General features: G+C 52.4%; 1 protein-coding gene across 6 annotated transcripts in view; it reads right to left on the bottom strand.

The window, feature by feature from the left end:
* TCOF1 (Treacher Collins-Franceschetti syndrome 1) overlaps positions 1-25,163 on the bottom strand; it is a 34,128-nt gene extending 8,965 nt beyond the window's left edge. For 2 of the 6 annotated variants that reach the window (XM_012728027.1, XM_012728029.1), the window contains exons 1-17: positions 25,027-25,163; positions 22,456-22,511; positions 19,606-19,754; positions 17,582-17,655; positions 16,701-16,881; positions 16,023-16,096; positions 14,293-14,379; positions 12,481-12,693; positions 12,081-12,287; positions 11,747-11,956; positions 11,453-11,638; positions 11,068-11,310; positions 10,788-10,985; positions 7,844-7,981; positions 7,182-7,388; positions 5,025-5,135; positions 580-763 (exon numbers count right to left, since the gene is read on the bottom strand). In XM_012728027.1, coding sequence (XP_012583481.1) covers positions 580-763; positions 5,025-5,135; positions 7,182-7,388; positions 7,844-7,981; positions 10,788-10,985; positions 11,068-11,310; positions 11,453-11,638; positions 11,747-11,956; positions 12,081-12,287; positions 12,481-12,693; positions 14,293-14,379; positions 16,023-16,096; positions 16,701-16,881; positions 17,582-17,655; positions 19,606-19,754; positions 22,456-22,511; positions 25,027-25,134 — 2,626 coding nt within the window. In that variant the 5' untranslated portion in view covers positions 25,135-25,163. The remainder of the gene's footprint in view (positions 1-579; positions 764-5,024; positions 5,136-7,181; positions 7,389-7,843; positions 7,982-10,787; positions 10,986-11,067; positions 11,311-11,452; positions 11,639-11,746; positions 11,957-12,080; positions 12,288-12,480; positions 12,694-14,292; positions 14,380-16,022; positions 16,097-16,700; positions 16,882-17,581; positions 17,656-19,605; positions 19,755-22,455; positions 22,512-25,026) is intronic. The other 4 variants (XM_012728028.1, XM_012728031.1, XM_012728030.1 and 1 more) reach the window with 3 other exon arrangements.
* Between the last annotated feature and the right edge of the window lie 1,672 nt (positions 25,164-26,835).

Here is a 26,835-nt window from a genome sequence, read left to right as displayed (position 1 = left end):
CGGAACATTGTATTACGGCAATGAGGTTACAGGTGGTATTTTTCCTTTTATGTTAATCTAAATTTTTTAATTGGCCTACCAAGATCAGCATTATTAATATCCTAACGAAAAGTCTAACAGTCATGATAGTGGTATTATTAACCCCCCTTTTGTTTCTGTTGTTACTGGTAGAATCACAGGTTCTCATAAATCAAAAATTCTAGATCTACTCCAAGTCTCCTGACTCTTCCCGGTATTATCTGTTTAGGAAGCAGCTAAATCCCTTTCTATGCCTGCAGAAACAGGAGCCCAACAAACACCTCACCCCTCTCCAAGCCTGGGCAGCTATTATAAAGCTCTTCCTTAGGCTAAAATCTCATGCAGCAAAGGACACCATGGCGAATGTCCCCCTGGTACAAGAACTGAGCCAGTGTCATGGCTCCGAGCCCTGACCACAGCTTGCTGTGTGACTTGGCCAGCACCTTCTCACATTTGGAACTCCATGAAGAGGGGTGGGGTGCTGGCAGTCCCTTCAAGCCAAGCCTGGCAATCTGGCAGCTGCCGAGGGGGAGTCGGCCCTGCCTCCGGGCCCACGCTCACCGGGAGTGGAGAGCTGCGTGGCGGGGATCACATCCTCATCCTCGCTCTCTGAGGAGCTCCTGGCTGTGCTCTCCGAGGCCCGGGCCTTCCTCGGGGTGCTCGCAGCCTGGGCTTGCGTAGGGGTAGCCGCCGGGCCAGCTGGACTACGATTAGGGTCGACAAAAATCAGAGGGGGTTTAATCACCTTGAAAAACAAAAACAAAACACACCCCCCCAGTGATTAAAGGTTTGGCCAGGGGAGGAGGAGACAGGCTAGGGGAGGGCTTTATAAGGTAGGGGGTCCAGGGAGTTTAGGGCAGTCAAATAGCCAGAGGCCATTCCGGCTGCTGGGGCACCCCCAGCTCACCCCCAGCCCATGTGCCTCTAAGATCCTGCACAGACCTCACAGGAGCCCCTCTGACCCTCCTCAAAACCTCTGAAGGCCACAATATGAGCCCCATTAACAGAGGGGAAAGCCCACACATCCAGAGAGGGGAAGATTGTGGCCTGAGGTCACATAGCCTGATGGAGGGTATTCAGCCTCTTGGCTCTGGCCAATTTCAGAGACAGGAACTGCCAAGGGTGGCACTAGAGAGGTTGCCTGGGGGGCCACAATCCAGGTGCCCTACACCCAGACTTTGGTGCCACCTTCTGATGGAACCCAGGACACAGACAACCGATCCATCAACCAGTGTAACGAAGCGTTATGGGTTGGGGGGTGGGGTGGGGGGGGGGGGGTGGGAAGAGTCACCAGGCAAAGATGCAAGGTACTAATTACCGGGGCAGTGTGTGGTTTTGTGGTTCTTATGTGATGACCACACCAAATACAAAAATAACATTAACGAGATAATCGCAGAATCGGCATTCTGACTAGGAAGGTTCCTGCTTTAGGTGTACTATATGTTACGGGTTGTGCTTTCAAAAAAATCCTTATCATTTAGAGTTGCAAAGCCAGATCTGGTGGAGCTAACACAGGTGAGACAGGCTTCTAAGTATCCAGGGTCATCGGGGAACTTGGTGGAGGGCTTGGATGCAAGGGTCACGGGTCTGCTACTGCCGAGTTGGGGTTCTTTATGGGATTCAACGTGGGAGACCCTCGACAAGACATTATGAGAACGATGAGAGCAGGAGCAGCACTCCCTAGTACTTCCCGGACTAGGTCACGCTGGGAATGCAGCCCCCTACCAGAACAGGCCGAGGCACCGAAGGGTGGCCCCAAGCTGGTAATACTGAGTCTGGTTCCTGTTCCCAGGGCCAGATCCTGGCCAAGTTCTGCTCCCTTTCTGGCCATAGAAGGCACAGGGCCTAGTGGGGAGCTGGCTGAGGTCACTCTCTGGGGACCACTGCTGTGCTCTCCACTACCACAGCACACCGCCTACCTCCTGAGCCCCATTCCAGCCTGGCCCCCAGGTACTGCGGAGAGCACAGGGGAAAGCATGAGAATCGGGCCCCTGAGGCTGAAGCTCTGCCCTCCTACCCCTGCCAAACAGCCTCCCCCGCGGCCGCTCTATCTGCCACTTCCAGAGCTTTCCTACCCACGTGATGAAACGGAGAAGGATGCAAAGTGGGAGAAGGCTTACAGTTGAGGGAGGGGGGATCTATATATATGTGAGAAGACAGAGGAACAGATTGTCGGGGACAGAGAGAAGCAAAGAACCCACCGTGGCAAACAATAGCGTCTGGGATGTTAAAAGCAGCTCAGCAGCAACAGGCGCCGCCTCCTCATCCCACCAGCCCACGCTGCCCCACCGGCCTCTGGGCTATGGGGGTGCAGGAGCCTGGCGGTGGAGGGCAGCGCACAAGAACCTGGCTGGAGCCTGCATATGAAGTGTGCAAAGGTGGGCCGCGCCATCTAGGGGTGTGAGGTCACCTGCGTCTGATGCCACCTGCCGCTGTGGCCGCGTGCCTGAGCTTGGTGAGACCTTGCCTGCCTGCTGAATGGGCCTCTAAACTATCCCCGCCTGGGCTCCCTCACCGCAGTGGCTGATACCACTGCACAAGTACACATGGCAGAGTACATGAGCGTGACAAGGGCCTCCTGGGGTGGGTCAGAGAAGACCCCTCAGAAGACGCCACCTGACGTGGCGTAACGATTACAACTGAACCTTGCCTGGGCTCCCAGGAAGCACTGGGCAGCGAGGCCCTGCAGAACTATGGGACACATTCCTCCCACAGGCCTGACTGGCAGCACAAAATTTAGGGTCCCCTTTCATGGCTGAGCCCATGCAAACTGCCTCGCTCTAGTCTGGGTGGCAGGGCGGGAGCTGGCTGGTAGGGAGGGAACAGCCACCAGTCAAGGTGGGAGATCAGAGGGTGGCCCAAAGGACTGCCCATGGCTGGTGAATGGACCCTGGGTCAGGGCCACCCCAGGATGCCCAGCAAACTGGGGCCACAGCCAGGACTAGAAGGCACTAGCAGTCAGGCGGGCACTAGCCAGGAGAACCTTTTGGAGCGCCTTCCATGGCCAAGCATGCTAGGCCTCTGATTTACTGCCCCATTTGGCTTCTTACAGGTCTCCTTTTCTCTCCGGGAGGAAGGACCCACATCTTTTTAATTTGGTTCCTAGCCAGGGCCCAGCACCAGGGCTAAGCCACAAACCACTGCTCTGAAGTATCTCTCAGGCGGGGAGACTGAGGCGCAGTAAGGGGCCTGGGAACAAAGCTGGTCTCCTCTCTGCCTCCCAGCCCTGCCCATCACCCTGGCATCCATCCTTTTCTCCACTGAGGGGCTAACAATAAAAACATAGGGACTTGTCAATAGAGAAGAGCCTGGTAAATGCTAATAACGATAATAATCATAATTAGTGGGCTGGGGATTAGAAGCTAAACCCCCCGTGAGAAGGAGGCTGCAGTTTCCCTGTGTCTTCCCCGAATCCTCCTGGGGAAAGCACAAACTGCTGACTTTTGTCCCCTCCTTCTTTTTTAATAGGGACTCCAGAATCTTGGGGACTAACGTACCAATTAAATGGTTCAGTTTAAGCATGATGTTCGTTTTAATTGTGTTAGTCCACCCCCGCAGAGAAGGGGGGGGCACGCCCTCCCTCCCAGCTGTTTAGCTCCTACACTGTGGAGATGGCAGCCTCCCAAAGGCCCCAGAGAGCCCCGGCACCGCCTGGTACTCCTGCCAGAGGGGTCGAGGAGAGCCAGGCGGGAGCAGTCAGCCTGGCACAGGTACCATGCCAGCCAGTGCTGGCAGTGGTGGGGCCAGGGCCTCACCCCCTCCTGCAAATGGGCACAAGAGCTGCCCTCAAGGGGGGTGTTACTGGGATTAAACTAAATGCACAGGCCCCCCCCAACAAAAAGTGAGCCCTAATATCAGACAGAGGTGTTCCCCGCTTTTCCTCATTTGTGCTATTGAGACGGGACCGGCAGGTGCACCCCATCTGGTGTGCGCACAGCGCCTGAGCCACTGAGAGCAGATCAGCACTGAGGGCAGCAGGAGGCAGGGAGATGGCCGTGACGCCACTCTGTTCTTCCAGCCACAGCACCAGTGTGACAAGGACCTGAATGCGAGGGCCTCCCTGGTGGTGCAATGGATTAAAATCTCAGCAGTATGAAGCTATCCCAGTCACTGCAGCCTGAGTTCGATCCCTGCCAGGGAGCTGACCCACATGGCCAGCAGACCTCTCCTGTCTCGCCCCTCGCTCCCCTCAGCAGTGGATTTTAGTCAATCTGCCTGTTGTGCTCCCCTCTCTTTTCCCCTCCCCCCACAAACTTCTGGCTTACACCCCAACTCTTGTGTGCATAAATACATTAAAAAAAAAAAAAAAAAAACTTCCAGGAGCTTGGTACTAGAGGACTCAGGGCAGTGCCATATCCGTAAACGCTGGGGTCCACAAGCCAGGATACCAACCTGAGGAACTTGGGCCTCTGGAACTAGATAGTGGGATAGGCCCTGATCTTCCGGGAGCAGCCTGGGGGGACAACCAGGGCACCTGAGCATGATATGCCAGGGTGCTGGAGCAAGGGCCTGGGGTCAGGCCCAGGGGATTCTGACCAGCCCTGCAAAAGCTCCTGGCACCCACTGGAAGGAGGGACATAGTAGACAGAGATGCCACCCAGTGGCATCTACCCCTTCTGCTTCTGTCAGGTCATGAGAATTTGGGGAAATCATGTCAAACCACTGGGCTTGGTCCCCGGCACGGAAGGGGCAGGGCGGCTTGCCCTCCCGCAATGGCAGCACTCTGGCCAGGCCGCAGGGCAGTGGGAGCACACCCTGCCTGCTGCACAGACACGCCCAGGCCTCAGCGTGGGCAAGGCCTGGGTTGCAGAGCCATGAGTGAGCCCAGCCCTGACTCTATGCTGCCCAGCTCCGCCACCCACCTCACAGGAAGAGCTGGGTGAGGATGGATGTGTCCAAATATGCAGAAAGCGCTTTGCAAACTGGGGAGCATTCTTCGCACAGGAACCTCTGCCCCTGCACCCTGCTGTGCATCTACAGCATCCTCGAGAGAAAGGAACACCCACCTGGCTCGCTGGCAGCTCCTCATCACTACTCTCTGAGGATCCCTCTGTGTTGTTCCCCTGTGGAGGTGCAGAAGCCAGGGGCTTGCTTCTCAAAGTATTGGAGTTGTTCTTCTGAGGGAACAAGCACGTGGAAGGGCGGGGCTGGGGAGTCATGGCTGGTGGCAGTGACCCCACACATACTGGCTTTCTAGGGGAGGCCACCTGTACACCCCCAGGAGAGCTGCTTCCCGCCACACCCCGGCAGGACAGGTCTCCACTATTTACTCTCCAGAGCTGACTTTGAACTTGAAAGAGATGCAAGAGTTGGATACTACTAAACCCTCAGCGGGAGTGCTGCTGGCCAGGCTTCTGATGGAGGGGGCAATGGCCCGGTACACCCGGCAGGGAGATTCCCAGCTGCAAGCAGGAGCTGCCACCCACTCCTGCCAGGCTGGGCATAAACATGTAGGGAGGCTGGCCAGGTGGGAACTGGTCGGGGGGTCAGAGGAGAGCAGTGAGGAGCGGCTCAGGGGAGGACAAGGCTGGGGTAGGGGAGCACCCTGTGTCTCATTGGCTTGAGGGTCCCACCTGTCACTGCTCAGTCCAGGCCAAAGAAAGGGACCCAGGTGGCCTAAGAATCCAACTTCTCCAAAGAAGGTAGGATCCTTCTTTCCCAATTTTTAAATGGGTCAGCTAAGATGTACGTTATTGTTTTTCTTGCTACTAAGATCTGATTTGGCCCCGCCCTCCCACCGTCTTGGGAACTGTGTGTCCTCATGACTGAGTGGCTCTGGGGGCAAGTGGAAGGGAGCCATAGGCCTGGACTAGGAGACCAGGCAGGGGAACTGGCTGTGGGGATTTTTTTTTAGCTCTTTAGGAGCTGCTGCAGTCCTGCCGTGACACTGAGACAGGTGGGATAGATGGAAGAAGTGGGATCCCTGATGATGAGCTGAAGGAAACCCCTTGCTGTACCCTTCCCCTGAGACTTCATGTACTGAGATAACCCGGCCCCTTACAGTCTAAACTCTGGGATTTCTCCTGTAGATGAGAACATGGTGACCGATGCAAGCTACCCATACAAACCTTACACAAGGAAAAGAGTTGTACAGTCCCAGACATGGCTGAGGCCCCGAAACAAACGATTAGAAGTGACTGCTAAGGTGCAGGTCATCCTCAAGCCCAGCTCATGCTCTGGAAGTCAGAGGGCCCTGCTATCCCAGCTCCATCAACAGAGTATGACCAGAAAATGTCCCCACGATCCAGTCACCTCACCTCACCCCACATACTAAAGCTCTGTGAGGGAGAGCCATCATCTTTAACTTTTCATCTCTCAACAAAGGTGGAGGTTAGCACGGGGGGTACTGAATAGACACTTTGGTGTGTTTTACACATGAGGAAAAAAGAAACGGAAGCAGGTTAGAGCTCAGCCTGGTACAGCCTTCTAGCTGCCTCAGAACACAGAAGATCCAGCCACCCGAGTTAATGTGTCACCAGGTCACACTGGCTAGAACTGACAGGGGCTCCCTAGATGGGGCGGGGTGCTCCAGTTTGCTCTCCTGATATAAGACTCAGTGTCAGTGTGCTTACCCGCTGGCGTGTGTATCATTTCCACTACAAGTCTGGGCCTGCAAATCTGAACCCTGAGCTCCTGAAGCATGAAGCCACCTCTTTTGTCCTTGGCAAGCAGGGAGCAAATCATCCAGCTAAGTGGGCTCCTCATGCCTTTTCTTTCCCCACTCCCCAAGCCAAGCTCGCCCTGGAGGGCCATGCTGTGAGGAGCCCAGGCCTGGGTGAGGGGCTGACTCCCGGCAGTACTGCAGGACCTCACGGCACCTGCACCACAACCCACAGATCTTCAAGAAACTGTGTCCACAGTATCTTTGCATTCTTGGCCTCATCTGGCCTGGTGGGAATTGCTGACCCATATGTTTCCACTTGTCCTGGGAAAACCTGGGGTTAGTGCCATATGATCTCCTCAGGAAGGCTTTGTTTTAGGGGCTTCTGAGAGTGCTCTTTGGTAAAACCTAAGGAGTCATGAGATAGAAGCTGGGGGAAGGGTTCCTGACTCAGTCCTTAATCTGGCCTTTCTCACCTGGCCCTAAAGCCATACTCTGACTGAGAAGTAGGTGGCAGTGGCAGGGAGCCTGGGTCTGTAGCTATTTCCTCACTAGTTCTCACCTGGGTTAGGGGTATAGAAGCGGGAGTGTCCGCTTCGCTATCAGAAGACTCCTCACTGCTGCTCTCTGAGTCGTCCTCCTGCTTCCCAGTCTGGGCAGCTGCAGGTCCTGTCTTCTGAGTGGGCGCTGGGCCAGCCCCTTTTCTGGGGGACCCTTTGACAGGGGCTGAGGCAATTCTGACCTGAGGGGTGCTTCCTGAGGGCTTTGCCTGGATTGAGAAAAACAGAATCAGGAAAAGGAATCCAGAGGATGCCAGAGATGTCTGGGCACATGCAGAACAATGCTGGGCAGCTCCTGGTGCACAGGGGACACACTGGGCTGCTCCACCCTCCTCAGAGCAGGCACTGCCCTTCTCTGCTCTCTTGAGCCCTCCTACGAACCCATGACTGACCTAGCTTGGCCTGGGCTGCTGCCTTCCCCACAGCTGGCATGGAAGCTTGGCATGAGAGGGCATTGTTCGGGGGGCAGGGGGTTCTGGCTGGTGGCTTTACCTGAATGGCTAGGAGGTTAGGAGTTGGGGTCAGAAGTGGACAGCATACTTCCTTTTGGGCTGAGCTCTCACCTGTGATGTGATGGTGGAGAGGTCTGCCTGCCTGTTGGGGTCGCTGCCTCTCTTTTCTCTCCCCCACTCCTAGCACCTCCCGTGCCTTCTATCCCACTTACCTTGGCTGGAGACCCCCATTTGGCTTGAGTGGCTGCAGTGACCACTTTTCTGGCAGCTGCCACGGCCTCTTTAGCTGAAGCTGCTTTGGTGGAAGCTAGGCTGGCTTTGGTCTGAAGGGTTTTCATGGAGGCCTTCATCTAGAGGGAGAAAAGGAAGGGGAAGTAGGTGGAACAGTTAAGAACACTGGTTCTGGTGTCAGATGCCGAAGTTTGGATTCTGGCTCCTCCATTTACTATGCAAACCTAGGCAAATAATTTGACACCTCTATGCCTCAAGTCCCTGCTCTGTAAAATGGAGGTAATGACAATAAGGCATATTCTGTGATGATTAAATGGGAGAGTCATGTTTTATTTTAACATAATGGCAGGCTGGCACATGATAATCACTCAGATGAATTCACTGCTAGGAGCACTTCCTGCGGGTAGGATTAACAAGAGTACGGGGGCCTCCAGCTTCTCTTCTGGCTAAATGGTCATATGATTCAGGTCTAGGTAGTGGAAGGTAAGTTGAGTTTACATCTGACTTTCTTGTACATGGAGGACTATCTTCTTGCCTGCTGACTGGAAGGCAGAGATGAGAGCTGGAGCTCAAGCAGTCATATTAGCCTATGATCAGGTACCAAAGGTGGCAGAAAACCACTGTTGTCTGAGGTTTCCTTCTGCTCAGTCTAATCTCAGCAGATACCCAGGGAATCCCCAAAATGCCTGCAGAATCTAATATAGACTTTTTTAAAAGATTTTTAAAAAAATTTAGTTATGCATACAAGAACTGGTGTATAGGCTAGAGGTATGGGGGCAAGGTGAGAGGATTTATCAGAGACAGAGTAGAGAACAGAACAGGCAGATCGACTGTAATACACTGCTGAGGGGAGCAGCCAAGGAGACCGGAGAGGTCTGCTGTGTCATGTGGGTTGCTTCCCTGCCTGGATACTGAACTTTTGAAGCACTGGCTGTGGATAGTTTCATGGTGCTGTGCTCTCACCATTACTATTCAACATTGTACTGGAGATTTTAGCCATTGCAATAAGGCAAGAAAAAAGTTATTCCGATAAAAAAAAAAAGTAATGCCACTAAAATTGACAAGTGTAACTAAGTCACAGGATGTAAGATCAACATACAACAGGTCAGGCTCAGAAGGTACCCTAGGGTTTCCATGGCCACTTATAGACAGAACATCTTTCTAATCTTCTCACACAAGGGCTGCCTTCCTAGGGCATTCCAATTCTGAATATTTTTCTTCTTGAGTCTCCGGCACTTTGGTTTTCTAGAATGAACTCTGTCTTTACTACTTTTAAAATTTGTTTCAAACTTCATCTCCCAAAATACTGCTTTGAGTTAGCTGGGTCTTGGAGATCAGACTCTCTGACTCCTATCAGAGCCTGGCAATGCTGAGCAATAGGGGACCCAGCTGTGCATACTTTTGACGGTAAGCCCACTCAAGTTTTCTCATTTAATCTTAATAAAAACCCCAAAACAGAGGCACAGTTATTATCCTCATCCTTCCATGAAGGCAAGGAAAAGGAGGGATGGAGCCAGACTCCTATGAGCCCTGCCTATCTCAGCAAAGGTGCTTTAGACCTCTTGAAACTAGGAAAGCAGTCTTCTGTGGCAATAGGTTATGAGATAGATCCCTAGAGAGGTATCAGTGACTCTTTTTTTTTGAACATTTTGAAAGGACTGGCTTATTAGGAAAAGGTGATGGAAACCAAAGCAAATGAAAACCCAGCTCATGGCATAGGTGGGGCACCAGAGGGGAAGGCAGATATTTAGGTGCTTGGTACAACGAAGCACTGCAAGGCACAGGTGTGAAATGTGTGCATTCTGGAAAAAGGATATGGGGCTTACTGGTCTTGAGTCAGGAAAAGACCCAAACAAAGTTCAAAAAGGAATCATAGGATGATGAGTCCCATTGGTCATCAGAGAAGGGGATAAAAAATCCTGGAAAAAGGATATGGGCTTACTGGTCTTGAGTCAGGAAAGACCCAAACAAAGTTCAAAAAGGAATCACAGGACCATGAGTCCCATCGGTCATCAGAGAAGGGGATAAAAACAAACAAACAAAATCCATAAAAATGTGTGTTCTGGTACATGGGAAATAACTAACTTCTGAGTGGTTACTGACAAAACAGTGACAATTCAAATTAACGGTTGTAGGTGAATGCAGAAGAGTGAGCACTTCTGTGCTGAAAGATTACTGGATTCTATTCTACTTCAGCACTGTGCCCCGAGGGCTGAGAGCCTGCTGTGAGCAGGCCCCTTGCTGGGTGTGAGAGGATTACAGTCTCAACCCTGCTGAGTGTTATTTTCCAATTCACAGAAGCATAAAAAGGTCCTGAGAGATTACATCTCTTGCTAGGACATGGTGCTGGGACCTGAACCCCCTGCCACTCTCCCTATCCTGCTGCCCCTATTCATCTCACCAAAATGCTCTGCTTGGGGCAATTTACCCAACCCGGGCACCTAGGTCTCTAGGTGGGCTTCTCTGCCCAGAATGCTGCCTGTAGTCATACCAAATGCTACTTTCTCCAAGAGGCCTTCCCTCCTGAATGCTGTCTAAATGCTATCCCTCGCTGTGCACCGTATATAACCCTATTCACACCATCTGGAATAACCTATGTATATATCCACACTGCCTACTAAGTGAGGGCCTCCCCAAAAGCCGGGGCCACAAGAGACTCAGAAAGGACCCATTTCCCTGCAACCAGAGATGGTGAAAAAGAGCTGGAGAAGAGCACAAAGACTCTCAATGGGAGCTCAAAAGGCCACCCAGGAGACCCTGTATGCTGACGCACAGAGGAGACAGAGTAGGAAGTCTGGAAGGAAGCTGGGCGGAGGGAGCCCCAGGTGCTTTTGCATATCCTGGGGTAAGAGCAAACCATCATGGGTTTACCACACCTGCTGGGAACTGGTGTGTTACGGTGTGTGGGCTACCTGTGAACCTCACCTGGGCTGAAGTCTCAATCTCCTCCTCACTGTCCGATTCCTCCTCACTACTTGTAGAGTCTTCATGTATCTCAGGTTTGACCTTAGTCACTGAAGGCCCTGCCATCCCAGGAGGTACTGGGGCTGTCTCTTTCCCCAAAAGCCCCTTACTGGGCACTGAGGCAACTTTCACAGGGAGTCCTCTCACTGCAGTCTTTACCTGGAACAACCCAGAAGTGTGAGGGTCATGGGAGTCTAAAAAACCACAGGGCCAGTCCTGAGTCAAGCATACTGTGCCTCACCTGTCCCACAGCTGTAGCAGGAGTTGTTTCTTCCTCGCTCTCTGACTCCTCACTGCTCGAAGAGTCCTCCTCTGCTCTCTGGGTGCCCCTGGTCACAGCTGGGGATGAAGAAGTAGCTGCCCCTGCTTTCCAGGGGGCTGGAGTGTCCACTCGCATTGGGGCAACCTTGGCAGAGGGCGGGGTGATGGGTGTGCCCTTCTTTGGGGAGGCCTTGGTCTGAGGCATTTTCATAGCTGGTTTTGCCTGAGGGGACATGGAAGTCAGAAATTGGAGAAGGATAAGACCCCTGCTCTAGGGTAGGGCCACAATGCCCTGTGGGCTGACTAGGCCAGATCCTGACCCAGGAGGGTCAGAATGGGGAACAGCCCTCCTCTCAAGACCTCACCTGGGCTGGAGTCACAGCTGTGGGGGTTTCCTCCTCACTGTCTGAAGACTCCTCCTCACTGCTCTCCAAGTCTTCTTTGGACTTTTTTGTCTCGAGCTGTGTGGCCAGAGGCACTGTCTTCTGAAAGGGCCCTTTGGTAGGACCCGAGGCAGATCTGACAGGGAGGATTTTCCCTGAAGAGTTTGCCTGAGTGAGACATAAGAGGTCAGGGAGGGCGCCCAAAGCAGGGCTGTGTGCAGAGAGCGAGGGGTCCCAGGTGTGAAGGGGAGAGTGCCTTACTGGCAGGGGCCTTACCTGGGCTGTGGCCGCAGTTGCCACCACCTCCCCCTCGCTGTCCGATTCCTCGCTGCTGCTCTCTGAGTCTTCCTCCTGCTTTCCCGTCTGGGTCAAGGGTGCCACAGATCCTGCCTTCCCAGGGGGCACCGGGATGTGGCCTTTCCCTGAGGGCGCCATGTCAGTGGTTGAGGCAACTCTGGCTTGGGGTTTCTTCCCCAAGGACTTTGCCTGGGAGTAACAAAGAACAGATCAGAGGGGGCCCACCGGGGAGCGTGTGTGAAGACAGGAAGTGAGGAGGGCAAGTGGAGGGCAAGGCACACAGTGGTTCGTGTATCATGTGTGCCAGCCTCACCTGAGCTGGGCTCGTGGTTGGGGGAACAGCGACCGGAGACTCTCCCTCACTGTCCGACTCTTCCACACTGCTGTCTGAGTCCTCTTCCTGCTTCATGGCCTGGGCAGCCACAAGTCCTGTTTTGCCAAGTGGCACCCCTTTCCTAGGGGACTCCTTGGCAGGGGTAGAGGCTGCTTTAACCTGGGGGGTCTTTGCTGAGGGCATTGCCTGGAGTGAGAGAAACAGAATGCGGGATGGAGTGGAGAGTATCCCGAGAGTGGATGTGAGGACTCAAAGGATACCAGACAGCAGATGCCACACACAGCAAGAAGGGAGCGGGGCTCTCACACAGGAATGGAGAACAAGTTTTTGGCAGGCGTCTGGGGCAGGCGCAGGCTTGCGTGGCCTGCCCAGGCCTCACCTGAAGTGGGGTCTGAGCAGCTGGTATCTCTTCCTCACTGTCCGACTCCTCTTCACTGCTGCTCTCAGAGTCTTCCTCTGGCTTCCCTGCCTTGGCCTGGGTGGGTGCAGGTCCTACCTTCCCAGGGGGTGCTGGAGTGGCCCCTTTCCCAGGGGTTCCCTTCGTAGGTCCCAAGGCAGCTCTGACTTGGACAATTTTCTCCGATGCCTTCACCTAGCAAAAGAGAAAGGGCAGAATGCTCTCGTTACTCACTTTCTGGTGATGCTTTTAGTCTCACAAGACGGGGCAGCTTCTCTCTTTACCCACACTTTGAATGGGGTTCAGCTAGGGACTCAGCTTACATTGTCTCCTGGCCCTCACAGCCCCTCTTATTCCATCTGCCTGCCACCCCTCACCCCAGTACCCTCCAGTCCCAGAAAGACAGCACTTTCTTAGTAGCTCTCTTGGGCTGTGCCTACACAGGGACAGGAGGGCCAAGAAGTCCCAAAGAGGGGAGGGAACAGAGGAAGGTCTGTGGGACAGCAGGACTCCTGGGGAGTTTGACCTGGATTCATGAGCAAGGTCCTCTGGGCTTGGTCTCCTCACTAAGGTACTGACTGTCCCTGGCTTATCTCAGCCACTGATTCTGGCCTGAGGGCTTTGGCAGAGTCGCTGCAAGCCCTGTCTGCTCTGGGGAGGTGACAACTAGTTGTTCAGCCCCATGCAAAAATCAGTTCTGGTGACTTTCCTTCTACAGAGGGGAGAGGCCTACAGACAATCAGATTGGCTTGCACCTTTTCCAAATTTTTAATTCAACAGAGAAAGCAGATATGACATAAATATTACACTCAACCCCTAAAAAGGACACCAGGCAATACCAGGTGACCTTAGGCACAGAAAGATCAATTGGGGCAGAGAGTGGCCCTGTGGACAGGGGCTGATCAGTAATGACCCTCACTCGCTCACCTGCCTCAGGGCCTCGGCATTTGTCATGCTCTTTTGCCCAGAATGACCTACCTCAAGAGTGCCCTAACAGCCATCTCCCACATGCCTGCTCTATTTCCCTCTAACATTCACTAACCTGGGAATCTTACTGCAAACCTTCCCCTTACTCTGGTGACGGTGGGGGGGGGGGGCGCGCGAGGACACGCGCACCACCCCTCCTGAGCCTCACCAGGGAAGCCTCAGGGCTGGGGCCAGGGAGGGGCTTCCACCCTCCCATTTGACCTTCCTCTTTCCTGTATGACTCCCATACTTCCCAGCTCCCTGCCTCCCCTTGGGGCATGCTACAGCTGGGAGGTCTCAGAAGATGGAAGTTAGCCAGATCCTTGTTCATAACAAGGTCGAGATTTGGCTGAGAAGGTAGAGGTCCAGCAATGAAAACTCAAGTCCCAGGGCTAACTGGGAGGACAGTGGACTGATTGACTAGCAAGAGGCGATAAGGGGAGAAATTACTGACAGTGGGCTGCAGAGCCTCACAAAGCATCCATTTGCAGCTCTGCCTGCGTAAGGCGTTTCCAGGGTGTCTGAAACTAGCCCAACTGCTCCAACCTTTCAACTTGTGCATTCAGCTCCTGCACCTTAACTCCCAACCCCAGCAGAGTCTCACTACAAAGCTACTGTCCCTATTGGGGGTCCACAGGTAAGTCTCAGGCCACGGAGGAGTGGGGGGATCTTGAGGGCTAGGCTTCCCTGGACCCCATTTTGCTAGGTATCTGCATAGGGACCCCCTCTTCACACTCCCTGCTGCTCTCGAAGCCTTCCCCTGACTTCTCGACCTTGCTGACTACAGTCAGTTGCACGCCGGACTCAGACTTGGGGTGTCAAACTCACCTTCCCAGGGGCTGTTTTTTTCCCTGGAGGCTCCTTGGCTGGGGCTGGTGAGGCTTTGACCTGGGAGGGGTTTCCTGAGGGTTTTTCCTGGAGAGAGAGGAGAGAATCAGGGAAGGAGCCTCACCCTTTACCCCCAGGGCTAGAAGATGCTGGGTGACTTATACCTCAGGCCCACTTGATCCTCAAACAACCCCTGAGCCATACTATCTTCAGACCCATTCTCCAGAAAAGGACAAGAGGCTTAGATATTTACCTGCTAAGGCCAATGCTGAGAGGCAGAGCTGTGATGGGGGGGAGGTGGGCGTGCCTTTAGGGGCAGAATTCTCACCACCTCTGTTCCCTGCCACAGCTTGCACCCAGGGTTGGCAGAGACGGTAGCCTGGCACTCAGGGTCAGCAGAGGAGACCCTTCTCAATCAGGAGCTCCTCTCTTATCTGCCCCTTCCACTGAGCTGATGACAGAGGCTGCCCTGAGGAGCAGGACCTGAACGCCAGTATGTCACGAGTTTACTGGGTACATTTTTTCTCACACTGGGCTCTTTGACTGTAATTCAAGCATTCCCAGGCAGACACCCTTGCCATTTTCACCTGTCATGGGGACAGGCTTCTGGGGCAGCTATTTCCTCAACCTCAAGCCCCTTTTCACTGCTGCTGTCCTACCCAAGCTGAGTTTAACTATTCTCCCTTGGGGCCAGGGAGCAAAGCCCAGGGCATACTGTGTCTGACTCCTGGGCAGGACAGGGAAGCGCCCACAGCCAGGCCCAGGGTGATGGCAGCTAGGGCTTCACTGTCACGGTTTCCAGGTGAGGCGGAAAGAGCCCTAGGCGCTGCTCAGGTCCTCACTGGGCCCGCCCGCCCCATGACAACCCTGCCAGTGGTCCCTGGGGCCAGCTGCCAGCGTCTCCTGCCAAACCTCCATGGTGGCATTACTTTTATTTTGCACCATCCTCCAATTCAGATCATGACCAGTGATCAGGCTACTACCCCTGTGTCTGGAACCATCCCCAGGGCTCGTAGTATAAAACCCTAGTTCTTCCTAGTGAGTCCCCCAGGCAGGCAGAAAATTTGGTGCCTGCCGCTCCTCCTTGTCTGGCATCCCACTCCCCTCAGCCATGAAATTACACATTGATGCTGCTTCAAAGTCCCAACCCCTGGCACCTCTTGCTATAGGGCCTCCCTATGGTTTCCTTCACAGCAACCGCCACCAGTCAAACTGCATGGAGACTTCAACTCCCCATAGCAGCAGGAGGTCTGTCTTCCCGTTGTGGCTGTATTCTAGGTAGGCCACAATTGCCCAAGGAGCAGGGACTTCTCCTAGCTCAAAGAGACAAGGTCACAGGCTCAAAGTCCTACTTATGTTAAGCTAAAGGCCAAGGCCGGGAATTTGCCAGAACAGAACTCTCAGAGCTGCTTCACCCCACGCAGGACCTGCTCCTGCCCAGGTCCTGCTCATGAAACTCTTCTGATACTTAGTCCCCACACCCCTCCCTGGTGAAGCTGCTCCAGGGCGTTCCAGTGGTGTCTTCCCAAGAGGCCTTCCTGAACTCACAGGTGGGATGTCTCTCCCACAGTCCCAGCCACCTCTCACAACCAGAGAACACGCAGCTCCTGGCTCCTACTCTCTCTGGAACACTTGCTGACTGAGCAGGGCTCACAGGTGTATGAAGACTACCCAGGCTCTGGGAGGGCTAGAAGCGTGGAGAGCAGCTCCTGAGGATGTGTGGCAATTACCTCCAGGTCTGTCTCATCGCTGGAGCTGGAGGTGTCCTCACTGGAGCTGTCGGCCTGTCCCGTTGATGCCATTCCTGAGGAGTCAACAGAGAGGGCACTGAGGGTCATCCTTTACAGATGGCCTTCCCCTCCCAGCAATACAACCCTCCAGTCCTAATCAGAGGGTTGCTATGTACCCAACCTTTAAATGCAGAGCTTTAGCCCACCCTCTCTGGAGCCTCACAACTGAGACAGGGACCATTCATACATATCATAGGCTCCTACATACCTGAGGCCCTACTGAGGGCTACTAGAGGTTCTGACACTCACACTCTAGTATTAGATGGCCTAGAAAATCTCTACCTGCCATTAAACTGAGTTGGGCAAGGCACATGCTATGTGAGAAACAGAAACAAACCTAAGTCTCCAAGCCTCCGCAGTGGGCCCTGGGCTCACCGGGAAGCAATAACCAGACAACACTCCATTACCACGGCTGCTCAAACTTCCTACACAAAGCTCGCGTGTCCCTGCAGATGATCCTCTACCATGGAGGGGGCAAACAGCCTGAAGTGGGGCTCCTGCTGTCATGGAGACACACCTCTGAGTTCCAGAATGTCCCAAAGTTTGATAATGCAGTGCCCAGGCTGCCTCCTCAGCTCAAGCTTGGGAGTTTGTTTCCTGGAGGTGGGCACTCCTTACCAGGCTTCGTGGTGGTTCTAACGGCTGGGACACTACTCTCCTCCTCAGTTTCTGAGACCAAGATGGTATTCGCTGAGGGCTCTGGCATCTTCTTGGGGGACTTCCCAGAGAGGAGTTGGACCACTGCCTTTCCGGATGTAGGGTGTGCTGTGGAGTTCACCATCTGGCCACCTTTCTTTGCCTATGGAGAATGGGCAGGGCAGACACACACTGAGGCACTTGGAGACCTAGGAGCAGACCCGACGCTAGATGACCCAGCAGGGTGAGCCCGGGCCAGTCACTTATTTGAGTCTCTGCCAACTGCTGAAGTAGAGCCAAAATTCATACCCCTCCTCAGAGGCCCAGGGGTAACCTGACTACAGTTCCTGGGATGTGGCAGTGACTGGCTAAGTAGTACTGCATTGTGGGTCTTACATTATTTCATATTGACTTTTACATATCAGTGATAACACTCCAGGCAATTTCAGGGACACACTCCTTTGTGTGCCTGTAACATTGCTTCACAGGTGACCAGAAAATGACATTCTACTTTCTAAGTAGTTCCAGACTAAAAGATGCTTTCTGAGTTTTCAGAACCACAGGGACCTTACTCACCATGGAGTCTCCACGACCTCACAGCCTGAACTGCATAGGTGGGGATTTGTTGAAACAATTGCATAGGTAAAAGAGGAAAGAAACCATCTATTCTAGGTTCAAGACATATCAGTGGCCAAGAGAGCAGGTTATCACCCTCACTTAGCAAAAAGGAAACGGAAGCCCAGAGAAATGAAGGGTCTCAACAGGCTGAGATTTGAACGCAGAGTGGCAAATTACCTATAGCCCTACAGGGCTGTGTGTGTCAACACCCACAGCGGACAGGTTGGAAGATGGTCCCTACTCACCTTGGCTTTTTCTTTCACACTTGATGGCAAAACCCCTGACAGGGCTGAGGAGTTGCTTGGTGTGAATCTCGGGGCTGTAAGACACAAGAAATTGTTAAATGTGCCAGATGACTTTTTCCTCAACAAAGAAAAGCAAATAAGTCTCAGCTCATCCAACAAATGATGTGGCTGCCTGGTGCTCACATGCCAGATGAGGCTGAACTCAGGCCCACGGGACAGCTCTGCGATATCTCAGCCACACCCACTAGCAAGGGGAACAGTGGCCCAACTCTGTGTGTCTGCATCCCTGATAGATCCCAAGGTGGCATCTGAGGCCCCAAAGCAAAGGGCTGGCTCACAGCCCAAACTACCGTAACAGCCCCACACATCTCCAGGGGTGCTTTTCTAATAGGTCGTCGCACTGCAGTCTACTCAGGGAGACAGGGCCAGGGGTCAGGCCGTCAGTCTCCAGTCCACAGACAAAGCTGTGCACAATGTAAATAGTACTTTAGAGGAGCAGCAGCTGAACCCCGAGACTTGGACCTGGGTAGATGTTGCCATGTAACAAATTTGTGGTGCTGTTACACTAGGGTGCTGTCTCCTTAGAGCTTAGAGGGAATGAATTCTAAGGTCTGAGGTTAAAGAGGACATTGCAGAGATGAATGGCTTGATCTAATTATTCTCCTGGCATTAACTATATCTTTTTTTTTTTTAATTATGGAAAGATTAAGCACATTCATGAGTAGAGAGGACAGATACTGAATGACCATCTCTAATTATCATTCTGATTTCAATTGTCCCTTGGTCACCCTTCCCATCGAGAATTAGCCTGAAGAGCCAGACACCGTATCGGGCTGCCCACAGATACTTCAGGTGCTCTCAGTGAGGACTCCTTTAAAAAGCATAATTATGATTCCATCATCACAGCTTTAAATATCCACTGAATGGCCAGTCAGCATGAAATTTTACAATTTGTGTTTTAAATCACAGGTAGGTACCCACACGTAGGAGTAAGCACCGGGAGACGGGGGCGAGAACCTGGAAGCCCTTCCAGCAGGAGGGGCCCCGGTGGGAAGGAGAACCACAAACCTTCCATTTTTCTTCTGTATGCTTCTGGAAAGCTCAAAGGAAACTTGTCTAGCATATATATCCTTTAAAATAACAAGCAATATATAAACCATGCAGTACGACTGCAAATACTGAAAAGAAACATGTTCAGGAGAAATAAATGGATGTGTATTTTGTCTAATTACAGGTGGCAAGACCATAGGTAAATTGTCCTTGCCTTTAAAAAGAGTAATTAAAAATACTCTAGAATGAACACTTCATAGTTCTGTAGTTTTCAATCAGAAACTACTTTTTAAAATGAAGACATTACTTCTCCAGAAGCAAACCCAGTAAGCAGAGGGAGGCCAGGTGCTCTGGAGCTAGAAAAGTGCTACTGGAAGCACAAGGAGCGCCAAGAACCTGGAGAAGGGGCTGTGACCCCAGTCACCCCAGCTGATGCTCTGAAGTCAGAGCGGCCAGGATAGCCTCCGGGGCAAAAAAGCCCCACAATCACAACGCTGTGAGCAGCCCCCAGGACACAGAGGTGTCCACTGGTTGCCACCTCTGAAATCATTCCAGCAATTCCAAGAGAGCGGGCTTTTGTCCATCTCCATCAGAATCACTGGGGAGCCCAGAGGGATGCAACTCCAGGGCCCCATTGTGGGGGCCGACTGTATGTACCCCGAATTTGACTACAAGGCTCATCTGATTTTTTGTTTACCACTGAATCCCCAGCACCTGGAAACACTGCTTGCATAAGAAGGGGTCCATGATGCAATGAAATAGATGTGAAGCCTTCTGGATCTTTCTTCTGACAGGACCCAGTCTTTCAGGGCTCACTTAAGAAGCTGAAGGTAGTTTCCTCCCCACTCCCAAACTTCTCACCCCATAGTCTGTATCTAACAGGGTCAGGGTGCACCTGGTCTGAGTCCCCAAAAACCAACGACAGGGGCTGCCTCCCCCACCCCCCACCCAGGTCTAGAACACAGGGCTCTTACCAGTTTTAGTGGTCTCGGCTTCTGCCACCTCCTCCTCCTCCTCCTCCTCCGAACTCTCTGAGCTGCTGACGGGGTCGGACACCCGGGTCTTCTTGGCCTGCAGGGCCACATCCTCCTCTGCCTTCCGCTTCTTGCCCACCTCTGAGGTTCTGCAGAACAAGGGGCACGAGCTGTACTGACTGGGAGACCAGACAACTCCAAGAGGTCTGAAAGTCTTTCCAACACTCGCGGCCTCCCTACCCCCAGGAGAGGGAAGTCTAAATGACGAGATACAGTGTTGCATTCTGCATTTTCACTCATTTTATAAAATGTCTTCATAATTGTCTATCTTTAATCAGAAAGATTTTCACTAAAGCTCTCTAGGAACAGTAGCTTAGCCACTGAATAGTGCACTGTAGCACCAGCAGGCACTTCATAGAAGCACGAGTCTCCTCTCTTCCCTCTAAAACTTTCTGGAAGAGTTCTTCCCAGAGGAGTCCAGGCCCTCCTTATCCTTCAGGCCTCAAAGGTAACACAGCATCCCCAGAGAACCCCCTTCCCCATACACACTCCCTGTCCTACCCCACTCCCCGTAACATAGCAAGCCAGGAAGGGGGGGTTAGATACAGCACATCTCAAATGAACAAATGTACAACTACGTGCCTTGCCAGGGTCAAGGAGTCAGCCTGGGGTATTGGTAGTATAAGCAGAAGGCCAAGGCCTAGAACTTTCTAAGTATCACTTCTCTACTCCACCCTCCTGCCCCCGAAGTGGCACTGGCTCCACCCCTCTTCCTAGCAGAGACACTGCTCAGCCCCCTTCTCCCAGGTCACGTTTTGGGAAACTGCCTACGAAGCCAGCTTTCACAGGTCAGTTCATGCTGCCCTCTCCTCCCAAAAGAATGGAAGCTGCACAAGGGCAATCATTTCTCTCTTATTCGTTCTCAGCTATTAAGGAGAACAGTCTGTGCTCACAGTAGTTGCTCAATAAACATGGGGGGGGGGAAGAGATGTGCTTCTGATGGCAAGGTCCAGCATTTAATTTAGCATTATTTTTATTTTACAGATGAAGACACAGACACAGGGAGGCCAAGTTTGCCCAACTCCATGTAGCCACATGCTAGATTTGAACTTTGTAGGAACCACTAAGCTGCACTGCCTCTGGTGGGTTATTTCCCTATTTTTTTTTTTTTAAAGATTTATTTATTTATTTGTACAGAACTGGGGTACAGACCAGAGATGCGGAGGGTGAGAGGATTCACCAGAGACAGAGTGGGAAGCAGAACAGGCAGATTGACGAAGTACACTGCTGAGGGGAGCAGCGGGCGGGTCAGGAGAGGTCTGCCACGCCATGTGGTCACCTCCGGGGCAGGCGGGAATCGAACTCATGTGGAAGTGGCTTTAGATTCTCAGTGCAGTGCTTTAACCCGCTGTGCCACCAGGGAGGGCCTATTTCCCTATTTTACTCAAGTACCCCACATCTGGAAAAGGGGCCAGTGCAAGGAAGGGGCATACACTGCAGCTTGAGGAAGTGGTTCTCTGGGGAAGGAAGGGCTGGGCAACACACGCACACCTGAGCAAGTAAGTGCAGGACTTACTTGCGAACTGAGTTTGCCTCAGTAGCAGGGAAAGGGAAGCACTTAGGGCTGACTTCAGCTCTCCACTGGAAGCTAGGGCCCCTTTCACACTATTCCTGACTTTGGTTACACACCTCTGGTGAGAGGGAGCTCACCACTCTACTGTGGCTGACCTGCTTGTTAGAAGGCTCTGATGACCCAGTGCTTAGATTCAGAAGCTGAACTCAGTCATAGCAGGGAAAGTCCATCTCCATCCTCGCAGGGCCCAGCAACACGGCATGTCCTCAGAGACGTGCCCACAGTGCCCCTCTCTCACCCTTCTCCTATCTGGCCCTTCAGATTCTCTATTATTCCTCATGGGACATAACTCAGGTCCTTCACCCCCACAGTGGTCAGGTCAATATGCGGGGAGATGACAACTAACCTCTCCTTCCTGTTCAAGCCCTTCCTCTGGATTCTCCCCCATTCCTTGAAAAGCATGTACATTCTACATGTAAGTTCACATACATTTCACTCAGTAAGTCCTGAAAATCTTCCCCCCTAAATCAGGTTCCTTCCACCTCATGCCCAGGCCCATGCACCTTGCATCCAGGTGCACAGTCACACACAGATGCTAGTTTCACCCCTCCAACCCCAGGAATCTGTATAACAGATGCCTCATGCCCCACCAGCTCTTGCAGGGACAGATCTCCCAGCCCACCAGTCCTGCATGGTGGCTAAACCAAACCACTTTCTTTCACCAACCCCCCCCCCCCACATGATTCCCAAACTCTTGGGACAGTGCCCAGTGGCACTTGCAATGCAGGCCTCAGCGCTAGCAGCTTCCTGTAAGACACAACCCCTCGCACACCTTGCCTCCTGTCCATTACTATGTTCGCTCCCCTACTCCTTGCAGTTCTCAGTCAGGTCACCCAGAGAAGTCTCCTTCAACCCCCAAATGAAGCCAGGCTAACCTGCTGATGTGCGTTTGACACCAGCCACCTCTTTTTCTCATGACATGTCTAACTGCAAGGTGACCACCCGGAAGGAAAGCAGAAACCATGGGACACGCGGCAGTCATGTCGGTATCACTGTACTTAGGGCAGGGCCTGGCATTCAGTGGCTTCCCAAAAAATGTTCGTTGATGGAATGACTACCAGAAGCTTTTGTTTTTTAGAAACACTGATCATGGGACTCAGTGTCCTTGCCCCTACCAGACACCCAGATATGTGACCTGGCTTCCTGGTATTAGTACCCTTCTTCCAAACCGACTGCTTGGAGGTTCCTCTCCACACCTTCAGCCCTGGTGGACTTACTGTTGCCAGTGCGTGTAGATATCCAGAAGAGTGACAGGCTGAGCCAGGAAAGTTTTCTGCAGAAAAGTAAAGAGCAAGCATCAGAATAAGCATCCTTCCTGATCCCTTCTCGCTAAGATCTCATGACATGCAGAGACTAGTGGTTGAAAATGGTCTCTTTGCTCTGGGAACTATGTCTGCCATACTAGGCAAGCCTCCTAGAGACAAGCAGGACAGGAATTTCCAGCTAAAAACTTTTCAGACAACATGTTGATGAGAGGTATTTTTGAGGACCTGGAGCTGGGATGTTCCCAACCAGCATTTATCTGGCGCCCACCCTTCATGGCATTCTCTACACTTACTGGCCACCCCTGACCTTTCAGAGGCTTTTAACGGGAAGGTTGGCCAAGCTCTCTAAGGCAGTATGAACCACAGTCAGACACAAAGGCATGCAGATGGCATGATGCAGTTCACAAGTCCAGTAGGAGGAAAATGGATCCAAATGGTGACCGTCTCTTGGGAAAAGCAGAGGGAACGAAGTGGAGTCCAGGCCTCTGGAGTTGAGGCCAGAGGGTCCAAGTGTCCAGTGCCCCAAGGAGGCGAGGACAAAATAGTGTCAGATATTGGGCCAAGAGATCCAATATGAAGTCCGACAGCACTTCTCGGTTAGCTGGCTAAGCTAATCCCTTAACTGCTTTATGAGGCTCCCTCTTGATAAAACGGGGATAACAGTAGAGCCCACAGAGCAAATGACTAGGTCTAAATGAGATAATCCAGCCAAGGGTCAGCACAGTGACCAGTAACACCAAGACTTCGAGAGTGATTCTCACTTTATCCCAGCCCAAGCCTACCAGCCCCCTCCCTGCCCCACAGATGTGCCACCAGTCCCCACCAAGGTGTTTCATCAGGAATATTGTCTCCCCTGCTAACTATATACTTGGCTCCTTCACTTCCTTCAGGTCTCTGCCTAAATGTCACTGCTAAGTGAGGCTTCCTGACCTCCCTTTGTATGACTGAACCCTGACATTCCCTTCCTTACTTGTACAGCTAACGCCTACCATCACCTGACACCAGATACTATTCACTTTTTAAAAATATTTGTTAGGGCCCTCCCTGGTGGCGCAGTGGGTTAAAGCACAGCACTAAGAAGCTAAAGCCACTTAAGCATGAGTTCGATCCCTGCCTGCCCCAGAGGTGACCCACATGGTGTGGCAGACCTCTCCTGACTCTCCTGCTGCTCCCCTTAGCAGTGTACTTCATCAGTTGGTCTGTTCTGCTCCCCGCTCTGTCTCTGGTGAATCCTCTCATCGCCCCTGCACCTCTGGCCTGTACCCCAGCTCTGTATGTGTAAATAAATAAATCTTTAAAAAATATATATTTGTCATCTGTCTGCCACTGCTAGAATGTATGCTCCAACAAGGTACAATACTTTCGCCTAGGCAAATGTGCCAATGAAGATGGGTACTGCATCCTGTCCTGTCAGTCCCTGTTTCCCCAAAGATGTTAAGTGATACAACTGGTGGAAGGGCAAATGAGGTCCACATAGGTTTACGCAAAGTACAGACATTAAGATAATATCTTAAATCCATTACCCATTAGTCAAAGAGATCTTAAAAATAAACATTTTTTTAGGGCAGAGCCTACAAAGGAAAATTAACTAATCAGTTTCTACCTCACTAGTTTAAAAACCCATTAGTGGCTCAACACTTGCTCTTTCAAAAAAGGCCAAAGGGCCTATAAGAGGGTTCCTGGCCCCAAGGGGCTCTACCACCCTTTATTCCACACTTCAGGGCTTTCTGGAGGTTATAGTACACAGGTTTCCCTCCCACTACAGGTCATCTGCACCTCTGTCTGGAAAATTCACCCTCCTTCTTGTCAGATTTCAAATGGAGACTACCGAAGAAAGCAGTCCTGGATATATCCCTTGTCTGCCACTCTTATCACCCTATGCCTCTCCCTCTTGGAACTTAATGTAATGTTAAGCACTTACTTTCACATTCCTGATGTACGCCTATCTCCCCATTAGATGTTAAACTCCAGAAGGGCCGGGGGACATTCTTAATAGTTCTCAACTACCCAAAGCTCCAGGTTAAGTTGCCCAATGAATGAATGAACTATGATATGACTGTACCCCGCGTTCAAATCCCAAAGCTGAGAACTGGACGACAGGGCCACAAGTGCCTTCTTTCTACGCTCTCCTAACGCCCCAGGGCTCAGGGCAACTCACTCCACAGACTCTCAGCCACCTTCTAGCCCTAGGGGGCCCGCGCACAACCACGTGGCCTGAGGCAGAAACTTTTAAAACAGGGAACCACCAGGGAGAAGGTGGAGCTAAGGGGCGCGGGACTTACAAAGGCCTGTGGGAACGATCACAGATGCCGGCACGCCCACTGCACTACTCGGGAAACTGAGGCCCGGGGACCTAGGAGCCGCAGAGGCCGGGCAGAGGCAGCAGCTCGTTCGGGCCCGGCCGCACCCCGTAGCACCGCGGGATCCGATTCTGACCGCCGTCTAGACCGTCAGGGTAAGGGAGGCGGGCCGCAACTCCCCACATTTCGCACGCGGCCCTTCCACGCCGCCGCGCACGCTTACCTGGCCGCTCTGTTCCTTCACTTCCCGCGCCGCACGCACGTAGCCCGCATGCAGCAGATGCTGGTAGATCAGGGGCAGCAGCTCCCGCCGCTTCCTGGCCTCGGCCATGCCCGCAACAGCCCGCTCACCTGCACGCCCCCCTCAGTCCCAGCCCGCCACTTCCCTCGTGCCCTTAGACCTCACGCGCCACACTTCCGGCTCCTCGTTCTCCCGACCGCGCGGCTCGCCGGGAAATGTAGTTTTAACCTCTGAAGTGGCAGGCTCCGCCCCTAGATATGGAAAGGGCAGGTTCGGAGGGCAGAAAAAAACCGCGTCTTGCCGGGGGGCGTGTCTAGGACTGGACCCGCCCCCTGGGTAGGCCAGGCTGTAAATGACTCTTTTAAAGTCCTTCAGACTTGCTCCTTGAAGGGATTATCTTCCATCTTAATTTCCTCTCTGCACCAAGTGGGGCTTCTTACTCCTCTCCAAACATCCTAATCTTACTCTCTTTCTAAACCCGGGCTTCCATTTGCCCAATCAGTTATTCATTTTGCATATTTGTAGTACCCATGAGCCTGGCACTATTTGTCATCTGTTGATTTATTCTTTCACTGGTTGAACAAATCCTTATTGAGCATCATACCTTGGGGTAGCGCCTGACTAGAATGCGGGGTGGGGGTGGGGTGATGAATCAGACATGCTAGCTGGCCTCAAAGCTCACAGGCACAGAAAGAGATAGTAGGTAACCAGGCAACTGTGGTTCCATGCCTTATGTGTGTTGTTGGGGAAAGGCCTGTGGGAGCAGGGAGGAGGGGCACCTAACCCCCAAGAGACATATAAGCTCAGGCTTAAAGATGGAACAAGATTTTCTAGGTGCAAAGGAGAGCACTGGCATCCCAAGTGGGTGTAGATAGGAAAACTCGCCTTGGCATAGGCTGGGGAAAACTAAACAAAAGCCACTCTGTGCCACACTGGGCTATAGGGAGAGTTTGGGCGGGGGGACAAGGGGAACAAGTGAGGACACATGAATTTGGACCAGCTGATGGGTCTATAGCAACCCCTTCCCCCAGCCAAATGTGCATTTTGCTCCAGTGTCAGTAGATGTCTCTTACAGGCTTAAGGAGACAATCCTTAAACCTTGGGTTTTGATAAGTTCACTATGACTGGGGCCTTCCTGGTGGCACAAGGGGTTGAAGCACAGCAGTACAAAGCTGTCTTCAGAAGCTGCAGCACTAATTCGATCCCCAGCCAGGGAGGTCACCCACATGGCGCTGTCGACTGACCTCTCCTACCTCACCCGATGCTCCCTCCGCAGTGCATTTCAGTCACTCTGCCTGTTCTACTCCCTACTCTGTCCCTGGTGAACACTCTCACCTCCTACACCTTTGGCCTGTACCCCAGTTCTTGTATGCATGAATAAATATTTTTAAAAATCCCTATGACTGGAGTGGGAGAATAGGCTTGTGCAGAACAAAACTACTGTTATAATGTAGTGGTTGAGAGGAGGTTGGCGGAGAGGCTGAGAGAATATGTGAATAACTGTTCTTAATTTCACGAACCTGTTGAGAATCTGAAGACAACATGAGCTATAGAAACTTTGCTCTAGAAAATGTGAAAGATGCATCTAATATGGGCGTGGTAAGCACATCACGTTCATTGCTGACCCTCCTAGAGATTAGGAACTGCTTACTGCTCCTGGCACCAGGTAATTGAAGAGGGAGGAAATTAATCCACTCAACCACTTAGCAAGTATTTTTGAGCACCCCCTGTGGGGGATGAAACATTCTCTGTCCCAATAAAGTCCACTGGAGGAGTCGCAAACTAAAACAA

This window comes from Condylura cristata, unplaced genomic scaffold, assembly GCF_000260355.1.
Source record: "Condylura cristata isolate star-nosed mole 26May11 unplaced genomic scaffold, ConCri1.0 scaffold00021, whole genome shotgun sequence".
Lineage (NCBI taxonomy): Eukaryota > Metazoa > Chordata > Mammalia > Eulipotyphla > Talpidae > Condylura > Condylura cristata.
Note: the sequence above shows the minus strand (reverse complement) of the source record. Positions and strands in the feature narration are given on the sequence as shown.